The sequence below is a fragment of the Kryptolebias marmoratus genome, linkage group LG9 (genome assembly GCF_001649575.2).
Source record: "Kryptolebias marmoratus isolate JLee-2015 linkage group LG9, ASM164957v2, whole genome shotgun sequence".
Taxonomy (NCBI): Eukaryota; Metazoa; Chordata; class Actinopteri; order Cyprinodontiformes; family Rivulidae; genus Kryptolebias; species Kryptolebias marmoratus.
In genome coordinates this window covers 13979402-13991940 of record NC_051438.1, presented here as the reverse complement: position 1 = coordinate 13991940, position 12539 = coordinate 13979402, and the positions used below count along the sequence as shown (strand labels likewise).

General features: G+C 40.2%; 1 protein-coding gene across 2 annotated transcripts in view; it reads right to left on the bottom strand.

The window, feature by feature from the left end:
• Positions 1-12539, bottom strand: part of nlgn3a (neuroligin 3a) — a 155750-nt gene that overhangs the window by 14096 nt on the left and 129115 nt on the right. For both annotated transcript variants that reach the window (XM_017426661.2, XM_017426662.2), the window contains one exon: positions 1524-2313. In XM_017426661.2, coding sequence (XP_017282150.1) covers positions 1524-2313 — 790 coding nt within the window. The remainder of the gene's footprint in view (positions 1-1523; positions 2314-12539) is intronic.

Genomic DNA, 12539 nt, shown 5'->3' with positions numbered 1-12539 from the left:
CGTGACACTTTCAGTAAAGGTCCACTCTTGTTTGTTTGTACTGCTCTTTACAAATGTTAGGCAGATGGTTTATTATGTTTCATGCATACAAAATATCAAACTCACTCTTTTTCTTCAAGGGCAAAAAAACTGGTTGTCTACTAGTGTTGCATTAAATACTTACACTTTAGTTATTGATAAATTACCTGTTTGTGTAATTAATTAAAGAAGAAAATATCTAAAAGTTGCTTTTTTAAGCATTAAAGAGATAGTGTGATGATTTCTAAGGTGAGATTCTGTTAAATGTTATCAATAGTTAGGACCTTTCGAGCGATGGCACGTGAGTGGTGTCATGCAAAAACGTAGTTTTAATGTTAGCTAATGTAGCGTTCTTTCACACCTGTATGACATATTTGAGAGAGAATTATTTGTAAGCTTGAAAAATGATATACAAAGTGCCCGGTTTGGTTAGCCATCAGCCTGGAGGAAAACTTCTTGTTTGTGCCTTCCCTTTCAGTGTCTATTATTGGAAAAAAAATGAATACAAAGTATTTTTAATCAAATTTGACTATTTTTTCAAGTAGTATTAGTCACATTTGCGCATTATTGGCTATTTTATTGGAACATTTGAATAAACACATTCCTTTGTGTTAAATTTATTTTACTGGAACCATCCTAGCCGTATGAACATGACTGTTCACATCCTTATGTGCACAGACAACAACAACTTTAGCATGCACAAATCCCCCAAAGGCAGTCTGTGAAAGCTTTATGAAATGCAACTTGACATTTTGTTGCCATTCTCTGGAAGAAGCACAAACATAAACCCCTGTTTGGTTTTTAGAAAGCTGTGCGTTACAGTATGCAGCAATTCTCAATTCTGTAATGTTATTTCACTCTTCCCTTTGACAGCCATCTCTCACTCATGTGTAGACTGCTGTCTTCCTGAAATATCTCACCTCCCACGAGAATTCAACAAGCAATTCTTCCTTCAGGGAGACTTCTGTTGAGATCCTTTTCATAATCTCGTCAGACCCTTACAGTAAGAATCTGAGCCTGCCACTTTCAAATGTAAGCCTTTTGCAGTGCACCATTGTCCTGTCATGTAAGATTGCAAAGATTTTTGTGCCCAACAACAATTTACATCCAAAGGCAGCTGAAAAACACTATGCTATATTATTGTTTTAAGATGACTGCCAGTTAATAGTTAGTCAGCTAAAAGCTAAACAAAACCAGCAGTTTGAGAACAAATGCATATCCCCTGCTGCATCGCATGCCAAAGTTTTAAATAATGACCTTTTTATGATCTGTTAGCAATCAGAGTAGGTGTGGGGATGACTCTCAGCTACTACCACCCCAAATTTGGATCTAAAATCAGCTGATGTTTTATATATATATATATATATATATATATATATATATATATATATATATATATATATATATATATATAATTTTCTATCTATGATGGCAACTATCAATTAGTAGTCACCATACCTAGTTAGATGAACTGATGCCAAATAAAATACAATAATTTTACTCACCCAGTTTTGGCGAAGTTTGTCCAGTAGGTCATGACCACAGCACTTAGCATGACATCATTTTTGGAGAAGTTGCAGGGGAAAAGGTCAGTGGGACCAATCATAGGAATTCCAAAGACATAGGGCACTTCGTCCCCGTGGGCCGCATCTGACCACGCAGGCTTCATGAGACTCTGGCAGTGGTGGTAGAAGGCGTAGAAGTAGGTGGGTGAGCCGTAGCGAGCGTGAAGATCAGCCGTCACCACTGACGGCTCGACCCACTGGTGGTCGGTGAACAGAGCCACCAGAGTCTTCCGTCTCGTCTCTGGGTTGTCTCTGTCCGCCCAATCTGTGTACATGAACTTAATGGTCTCCCGAAGCGTGTCCTTCCCTTCTGGGTATCCATACAGGCTGTCCACGAAATCCGACACAGAGAAATCAAAGTCGTTCCCAGACACGCCGTCCTCGGAATCCACCACGTTTTCCACAAAACGCAGCCCCTCGCCCTGATTGACCCCCAGCATGATGTCGTAGTTAAGGAACTCGCCTTGCTCCATCAGAATCTCGGGGTCGTCGGGAATAACATCACCATCAATCACAGGTCCAAAGGCCACGTGGTATCTCGCAGGCTGTATGTCCTGCTCCACCAGTTCCCTGGAGGTCTTCTTTCGAAGACAGTCTACCATGTCCGATGTGTCGAGGACATTGCAGCCCACCTTTTCTGCCAGGAGACGTGTATACTTGACCGGCTGGTAGTTCACCGCCCAGCTGGAGAGGGCCGACCCACTCTGAATGATGGCTCTGTGGAACAGACCTGCACAAGGACACAGGAAGAAGAGATAGGAGGATGTTTAATGTGTCATTATTAAGGATGATGATTCATTTATGCACTATATTACATGAAGATGTTAATTTTGTTGCTGGTATGATCAAAAGGGGGCTGTCAGCTAGACTGAAGATAAGAAAAACAAAGGCCAGACAGAGCGAGTCCTTGTTGCCTCACAGAACAATAATGGAATCATTGCTGCGATAATAAATGTGCAGATGGCCCAACCTCTCAGACAGCTCCCAGACAGAGACAAATCAGCAATCTGTCTGTCAGACTCTTCCTCCACCCGTGAATACGTGCTATCTTTGAAATTTTAGTTGTAATAAAATTTTCATTTGATGTATATTGTTGGAGCAAATGCTGCCAGTGTGGGTCAATAACCTTTGTTGCAAACAGAACAATCCATCAAAACTGGCAAAACAATCAATACTGTAAAATATATGAATTCCTCGCCTTGCTTGATATGCTCTACAGTTTGATTTAAAGTAAAACTAGAGATTGTATAAAACTTTGCACATTTGATTCATTTTCTTAGCAGCCACTAATCACATTCACTCATCAATTTTTGATTCCAGACTAGCAGTATTCCTAAATTTGTGTTTATTGCACCACATCAGACATCAACAGCATAAATATCAAGAATTTTTTAAGATATGTTGTTCATCTGATAAAGTCTGAGAAAGAAGAAAACAAAGTTTGGAAAGAAAAATCTTCATCATGTCAAATAGAGGAAAAATGCTGAGACAATGCTATTTGGAGGATATCTGCTTGGATTTGTCAGTTAAGATGTCAAAGTGTTAGTTAATAATCATGAAAAGACGCCAATCATTTCACCAGCTTTTCAGCTGCTGTTTAAAATAAAAGTCATGATGGTAAACTTGTCACTTCCGCTGCTGCAGTTTGTGAATCAGAGGTCGAAGCAGTAGAAGATTCCTACAATAAATCCATTGAAAGAAAACATTGTAAAAGTCACTCACACACCGTTGTTTATGCATTACAATAAACTGACACACTTCTATGTAGTGCTGCAAAATATATACTCCAGACACATACTTTAGTGCTCTGACTGATAGGTAACATACACCTGATTACAAAAGCATGTTCATATCTGTTATGTTAGCTATCAAACAGTGACATGGAGTTACAACTTTACTGTCGACATAAACAAATTATATATTTAGTTATACAGGTGTAATTATAGACATGTAATCTTCTTTTTGCTGTCATAACACACACAAACTCAGTGTACTTCTGTATTAGCTGTGTTTTATTTAAATTGAAAGTCTGTTTTATTTAGCTCCAATAATGAAATTTCTGCAGAACTTTTCTGGATAGATTCATACAAATAAAATTAGACTCCTACTCACTACATTTCCAGTAGGACCTGAGCTGCTCATTTGTCACATTTGGAAGTGCAGCTAGGCAGTACACAATGAAAGGCCAAACTGAAGAGAAGACCATAAACTGCTGGTTGAAAATAGACAAATGTTTAACTAAGAGTCAGCAGAATATGTATTATATGAAACTAAATGGTTGCTTGGTGTTTGTTCATCAGATGGTTTTAAAGGGGCTAGGGTTTAAAAACCATAGTGCACAAATTTACAGAATAATAGGAGGCTCTAGTTAAAAACAATCACAAAAAACATTGTAATAATGTTACACAGATATAACAGTTATAACAGATACTAAGGAAAAAAATGCATTAAAAAGTTTGAAAATACTAAAGAAAATAGGCACAATAAAACAGGTACAACAGAGGCAAATCAGTAAAACAGATAAGAATGCATAAAATATTAAACACAAGCTTATTCAAAACTGCACGTTGTGAGCCTTGTTTCAAAAGCCGACAGTGTGGCTGTGTTTTGCATCCAAACATGAAGCTGATTCTAGCTCAGCAAGACCTGAAAACTAAAAGCTCTGCCTCCCGTTGTACCCCCAGAGACTCTGGGAACAACAAGAAAACCAACATCCGGAGAGCAGAGCAGAGTGTTCCTCTGTGTGTGTGTGTGTGTGGTGGGGGAGGGAGGGGGAGGGGGGGCAAACTATTTTAAATAAGATGGTATGATGCCATTACGCTTTGTATGTAGTAAAAAGTTTTTTTTTAAGTTTAATGCTAAACCTTACAGACAGCCACTGCAGTGTTGCCAAAACAGGAGGAATGTGATCCCTTTTGCAGCTCCTGTCAGAACTCCTGACGCAGCATTCAGGATCAACTGGAAGACTTCAGGGGTGTTGCACCCACCTAAAACTCTCTTTTTCAGCATCACTTTGGGACAAGATGTTTCTGATTTTAAAGATATTTCACAGATGAAAGAAAACAGCCTGAGTAAATTGTTTAATAGTGATATGAGTTAAAACGAGTTATGTGTCAAAAATGTCACAAAGGTTTCTAACATTAGCACTATGTTACAGCAATGCAATCAAAAGTAATTATGTGGTTGGTTTCTGAGTGTTTTAGAACCAAAACAACAACCTCAGTTTCATCTGAATCCACCAGTCAAAAGTTAAGAGCTCATCTAGGCTTCTATGTTCCTGAGGTAAGCCTGTAGCTTAAGTAGCTGCAGTGTCATCTGGCTTAATTGCTGAAAAGAACTGGGTGTCTTCAGTGTAGCATTGAAAACAAATGCCTTACTTCCTGATAATGTTACTCAAAAAAGCATGTAGATAAAGAATACAATCAAACCAATTTCAGAACTCTGTGGAACATCACAACTAACTATGGTGAATGTGAAGGACACGTCACAAATATGAACAAACTCCAATATATCAGATAAATATGACCTAAACCATTCCAAGAAACACCCTTTATGAAAATTCTCCTTACAGACAAGAAAGTGAAAGGATCATGGGTTGTTTTTCTGTTTTGAAAAACAGACCACTTGCTGCTTTATTTTTTATTGCATGGCTGCTGAATTCAAGGAGCACCACTGAACTCCTTATATTCAAAACCACTTAAAAAAAATGCAACCCAAATGCCAGGAATAAAAAAAAACCAAAATGCAATTAGACAAACCCACATTGAAACCATAAAGACTAGCAGGTGTGGGTACTCAATTTGAGATATTTCAGCTTGAGTGTGAGTGGCTGTGTTCACATCTTTGTGTTTATGAGGTAAACAAAAGATTTAAGTGCCAAATATCCCACTTTGGTAGTCCTAATCAGAAGCAGCGGGGGGCTTATTTCTTCTCGGCAACGGTGCAGTGTTTATTTACAGAGCTATTTACGTTTATTTGCTCACAAGTAAGTAGACTTAATATGTCTGAGTGAGCAAACCGTCAAGGATTTCTGTGCTGGATCGGTTCATCAGATTTTTGGGGTGTGAACATGAATTGATGGATTTCAACACATCTCTCGAATAAATAGTTTTCATTTTTCCTAGAAGCAAGAGATTATTTGATTTCTGCATCATGTAGTTCTTTCTTCATGGATGAAACCATCAGCCTTTCTTGCCCCAAACAGTGCCCTTCAAGCTGTCCTGTGGTTGTGCAGCTCAGCAGGACAGTGGCCTGAACCACATCCCAGTGAGTGGAAGCAGCTGTCGAGGGTTTCACCCACTTGAAGGCATTAGAGGGGCAGAGCCTAGATGAAAGATGGCTGCTCAGAGGTTGAGAAGAGAGCAGGCTGGGGCTGGGGGTTTAATCTTGTCGTTCCTCCCATCTTTTCCTCCGTTCCCCTCCCTTTCCCCTTCCAGCGCTCTTTAGCGGCATTGCCTCACTTCATGTCTCAGCTCATATTGTGCAGTGCAAACAGAGGCAGTCATGGAGCAGGGAGAGCATCCTGAATCCAAATGCCTGCCAGCGATGCCACAGCTACTTTTGGAATGTCTTTGATCAGAAGTTGCTGTAGGAAAACGGCTTCCAGTGGAGAGGTTCCTGTTTCTGTGATTGCCAAGGTGGTTTGACAGACATATCAAATCCGTTAGCTGTAATTGAAGAGAGTTTCCTGCGTGTAACTTGGGTCTGGTCTCGTGTCAAGCCTGCTTTCAAACCAGCAGATGGTCAAGTGAGGAAGAGGCTGCACTTGAAGCTCGATATGACTAGATTTATTTCTACCTTGGTTGATGAAAGGGCAAAAGAGTGACTGAGGTTTTACTATTGTTTGTCAAGAAACATATAAATCCAGCACACATGAGCTGTCAGAGGGCCAATAAATATGTATTAGAGCTGTGTGTGATGAGCCCCACTGTGATAGGAAGCTCACAGGGGAAGGTCAGAGAGAGAGCAGAGATGAGCAGAGGCTTTATCACCCACTGAGGGAATCCACTAATTATCCACACTGGGAGGTATATATGTCTCTGAGTGCACGTGTATGTGCATGTGTGTTGACTTTGATTGATAAGACACAGAAATGATGAATAGGCGAACAGACGGCAGGCGTCATCATGATGAGGGTTAACCATTTATGTCATTGTTTTGTCTCCCTCTGACATCTTAGGTAGCGAATGATTTCTCACTCAATATCCAGATGAATTAAACGGAAGGGACACTTGACGCAAAACAGTCAACCCATGTGGCAGATTTCATATCTGCTGTGTTTTATTTTGCGGAAAAAAAGGCAACAGATAGCCCTATCGTTATCTGCCTGTGTTTGACATGCGAGAGCCTGACACCAAGACTGTGAGCAGATCCATCAAACCACAGCGTCGCAGGCAGATTGAGGTCATGCTGAATTATGACTAGAGCTCCAAGGTAATCACTCATTGGGCCCCTGCTTAAATGCTGTTGCGCTGCCCCCACTCCTGCTTTGGCACTGCAGTTTGCTGACCTCGACCGCGCTGCTAGACACCTGTTAAATCCAGGACCTGGATTGGTAAAGAGGCTGGTAGGGATAATTCACAGATAAAAACAAGGTGGAGGGAAGCTTGACCTTGGCTGTTGGTGACCACTGTATTTTTAAATAGTCGCAAACACCCACACAGCCGGGGGCTTAAAAAAACTCTTTGGGTTTTGTTTTGACAACAGCAATTTGGATAAAGTGCTGATACTAATGAGACACCAATGGAGAGTGAATAACATGATGTGACAACTACTGAAAGAGCTTGTGTGAAGCACAAGACCTCACTGAGCTGCGACTGTAGGCGACTGGTTAGAGACACAAACATTTACAAGAAAACAGGTGAATATTCCATGTGGATTCAAACTGAATTGGTACTTGAGACACATTTGCTACATATGCAACTACACATAAATTGTAACTTTAGTGTGACATTCTTGTGAATGATGTGCAATTTGTGTAGCTGCAGTTTAGTCACAAAGTGTCTTCAAATTGTCTGAATTTATTCTCTCTTTTGTCTTGATCATTAATAATTTGGTTTAATAAGTCGTCAAACTCTCTCAAAGTTATCTCCCATTTATCACCTTTTCTGGCTCCCAGAAACATAATTGAGGCTTTGAGATTGGTTCCAAACATCCTTGACAACTACTTTGAAAATTTGTTGATTGATTTGTTAAAAATTTGTAAATTTGTTGTGCACATGTTTTTTTATTATGTTTAAAATCTAGTTACGTGGAGGCAAGGCCCTGCCACTCACACAAAGAAACTGAGAACCTTTGCAAATGTTTCAAGACATGCTTCTCCAATTCTGTTCTCAATTTATCACCAACAGCCTTCGCCCAGATTGAGTGTTCAATCTGTGTTACGGACAAGGATGTTCTGTTGGTGATAATTAGGAGCATTTGATGATTGTTGTTTATAATGCCCAACAAAGAGCTGGGAAAATTCACTAAAGCATCAGCAACAAGTTTTATTAGTTTGTCTCTGTCTCGTTGGCAACATATATGCGTCTTACAAAAATCTATAGTGTCATTGATAAAAAAAAAAAACCATCAAAGACACACTGGATTTGACATGTATTTGATCGCCTTGAAAGTTTGGATTCTGTCATTATGTCTTTCAGTGCTTCATTTTCCTAAAAGGAATATGCAAAGTGGCAGAATCATATAAAAATTCTTCTTACACACATAAAAGCCATCCGAAGGGAGAAATAACGTGGCCATGGGAAAATGCATTTCTCTGTTTTTTACACCCACAACTTCTCTCCAATCTTTCCCTCTGCTCTGCTTTCCTTGCTCACTATCGAATTCTTCCTGACTCCTTATTTTTTCTTCTTCCAAGGGGCCACGCTGAGTCCCTCCCTGCTGATTATTAGACATAAGCCTGCGTTCAGCGGAGCTTGAATCCTCTGAGCCATCTTACCTCCACCATCTCTTCACTGTAAGCAAATCTCCATAGACCCGTGGACTATGCAGAGCCCCCTCTGTTGAAAACATTTCTGCTGGCAAACTAGGCTAGCACTCAGCTGAAAACACTCAATAAATGTTGCTCTGCCTTTCTTGGTGCATTTCACTCAAAATCTTGCTTTCTTTCCTTTTCATTTGCTGTCTTCTTAACCCCCAATTCCGTACAAGAAGGCACGATGTTACAGCTTTTCTAAATTAGGAGGATATTTCAAGTTATTTAACCCCATGTGAAAAAAGCAGTGCCAGCTAGGATATTAATACTTACAAAATTTGCCTAATTGTATATTCCTGGGCCACTAGCAATCTCAAAACACAGGGTTAAAGCTGCTGTCTCCATGACTACAGCCTACAGGCTGAATCCACTTAAACACAAGTGCTTCTGGTCTGATCATGCATTAGTCCATGGGTAATTTCACATTGGTCTGGCAGCCTGAAACAACACCTACATTGTTTTTCTGTTCCATTAAAATTTCCACCAAACACTAAGCTCGTCATCTTCAAAGCCATGCAGATGAAATCAGGAAAAAGGCGAGCTGCCGACTACTGTCTGTGTTTTTTCCTGGGTGCCATTTAACATTATTCTCTTCTTGATTAAAGGAAGATGCTCTAAGTTCAAACATATCCAGGCAAAGCGTGTCCCAGCATTTATCAAGTAATACCTATTTGTTTAGACGTTGAAAATGAAAAATGCCCTAGATAGCCCTAGACTTGTATTTGATTGAATGCACTATTTGTTTTCCTCTTCTTTTATGGCCTCAGATATATTATTGGTACCTCAATCTGTTTCCTCCAAACCAGATTTACTCTGAAAAATGCTTCATAACAGTTGGTCCGACAGGATAGTTGCCAAAAGAAATCCATCTTCCTCAAAGAAACTATTTTGTTTTGCATTGATCACAACGCAGATGTTGCCTAAGTTGTAGAAAACTGTGAGGCAGCTGTACATTCCAGGAGGCATTGGAGCAATGTTTGAGTTAAGAGCAGTGGTGTTTGAAACAGAGGGACTGTCCTGCTTGTATTTCATCATGGCCATAAAGAGACAGAGTTTGAGGGGCCAGTGTTTTTATCTACCAGTGTGAGACATGCTTCATGCCAGCTCCACATAATGTTGTTTGAAGCTGTTGGTCTTCTGCTTTAGCCTCGATGGAGACTGCCTGCTTGCCTGCAGGCTGTGGCTTAGACCAGATAAAGAGTTTGATCCATGAGGGTGGGTGGTTGGAAGAGGGAGGGAACAAGAAAGTGGAACAGAGGAGGAAGAGTAGAGAAGAAGAGAGGGGAAGGATAGTGAGAGAGAGCGAGAGGAGGGAATGGGAAGGGGCATGAAAAAAAAATAAGGAAGGAGGTGATAGCAGGGGAAGAGAGGATAAAAATGACCCCATTGATGGCCCGTACCCAGGTTTAAAGATCGATGAGCTTCTGAGCCCAGAGAGTGTGATATCTCCGACTAATCACAAGGTGACAACCACTGGTCAATACCACACACGCTGACCTCCCTCTGGCACAACACAACAGGGCCGGTGCTCCTTGTTGAACCCATCAATCGGGTTACTATTCGCACCACACCTGACTGTAGTTGACCCATTTTGAAAATTTAATTTGCTATGGACTAGCGTGGGTGACTGTATGATGACATTTCTAATCAGTATGTGTGTTGTCATTCGCAGTAAAGCAGATTGGGCTGCAATTGCAAATACTACCCTTTTTGATTGTTTAAACTTTTTGATGCTTCTGCGTTGTATCATCCAATACAACAAATTGGATCTGGCATTCTCAGCCGGATAAAGCTGCTATTTATTTGAGCATCCCATGTGATTAAGTTATGAAGTCCACCGGGAGAAGCAAAAGCATAAATACACATGTGCCCAATCTTTACAACGGGCTAAAAAACATCTCTTATGACTCTTAGATGAAGGTTGGGGCGGCTTTTAAGCACTTTGCTGTGCTTGTCAGAAGCCAGAGGAGCATGTGGGAATGTGTTTAATGGATGAAACAATCACAGTGCGCCTACCTTTTTTTTTTAAAGCTGACATTTTCAAAGAAAGAGAAATTATGCAACAATATTTTAATGTTATTAGGGAAAAATGTTTCTCTGAGATAAATCAACAAAGACTGTAAAAACTCATTGAACAACTTTTGTTAATTACTGATCTCAGACACACTTATACTAAAATACACAGTCTTTCCTGTACAGTTACTGTCCATTGTGCTGTTTCTTGTATTTTACGGACTTTGACTACTTGTGTGCATGCATACACAGTGAATTGATTTCACCCATTATCTCCCCCTACAGCCCCCCCAAGAGAAAGAGAGACCCTGCATGGTGAATTTTTCCCATTTGCACTCATGCATGTGTCACAAATGCTGCAGCCTGTGAAAAGCAGAGAATGCTATCTCTGTGTCCTTCTAGTTCTGGCTCTTTTTTGTGCTGCAGTGGCAGCATTCACCAAACCCACACCACACTGTGTACACAAAAAGCAGCGCTGCACACCGTCAGCGAACCTTGACTGGATGTCGATGTGAAAAATTTAGAAAATAATGAGTTATTACAGGGTTATCTTTGTGCATCTCCATGTCAGGACTGTATAAGTGCCTCTGCTAATCTTATTAAGTGAGGCAGGTTGTTAAAGATGTTTTCTGATTTCCACCCTCTTCTCCTACTGGGTCTACAAATAGATTTTAGATCAGTGCAGTGAGATGAAATGATTAGTGTTTTTTGCTCACACAGAAACTGGATTTTGCTGGAGGATTGTGCAGCTGCTAAGTGGTAGCAGTTTTTAAACATATGTGATGTAGTTTTTGGCACATCTGCAACCCTAATTTCTATAGATATGCAGTGACTTGGAGACAAAAATTACCATGACTTTAAGGAAGCAAACTTCACAAGTGCACTTATTTCAGATCTAAAATTTGTCTAATGAAGTGTCTTCAAAAGGTGGACGTTTCTTCTGGGCCCTCACCGACGGTTTTGTTGATCATGGAAATGACTTGACAGACAGAAGTTATTTTGAACAGTGAGACTTTATTCAAAACAACAGTCTGTGCCAAACAGGACTTCTGGCCAATCTTGTGAAGATCCCCCGTTTCTCAGGGGCTGCTTGTTTTTATAATTATGTTACCACACCCCGAACAGTAAAAAGACACCCGCATCCCACTGGGACGGGCCTGAACAATACACTCAATTCCATTTATGGGGATAAACTAGGGTCTTCAGACGAGCAACAGCTAATTGTCCACGCCTGCACGTTTTCAACAACGTGAGCGTAAGAGCTCACGGTTCACTTCCTAAAAAGGCATTTGTGGCTGAAGACAGTGTCTCTCAAAATGGGAGCTCAGGCCTGAACACAGATTCAGACCAGTTACCTCACTAACATTAAAGGCCTAGCATTTATTGAAGCACTGCATATCACCTACCCCTTTTCATGCCAGCTTTTAGACTAAAATTTTATGAGAAATGACAATGTTATAGACATTTTGGTCAAATCTCAAAAATGGTCTGCATAATCTATTAGAGCTTAGAGTATGCTTCATGAATGACACTCAGCTACTACCACACCAAAGTTTAGACCAGTTTCTGTAAAACTGATTGGGTAATTGTCATTTTTATGTTGACTAAGGACTATTAGCTGTGGTTGCCATTTTGTTTGACTCTAAAAGTTATTCAGTTGTAGATGTACAGTTACAATCAATAATTACTTTCCATGGGGTTCATTAAATTCTGTTCAGTGGTACATTAGGTATTTTGCTAACAAACAGACAAAGTTGAATCAAATAGTTAATGCCAATGTTTTAAACCAAGATAACACCTAGTGCTCAGTATATGAGTTGGGATTCACTCTCAGATACCGTCACACCAGATTTTAGCTCAATTTCTGTAAAGCTGAATTATAGCCATTTTTGTGTTTGCTAAAATTGATTAGATGTTGCAGCCAGGGGTGGAAATTAAAAATTTTGATCACCAGCCATAGTGGCTGG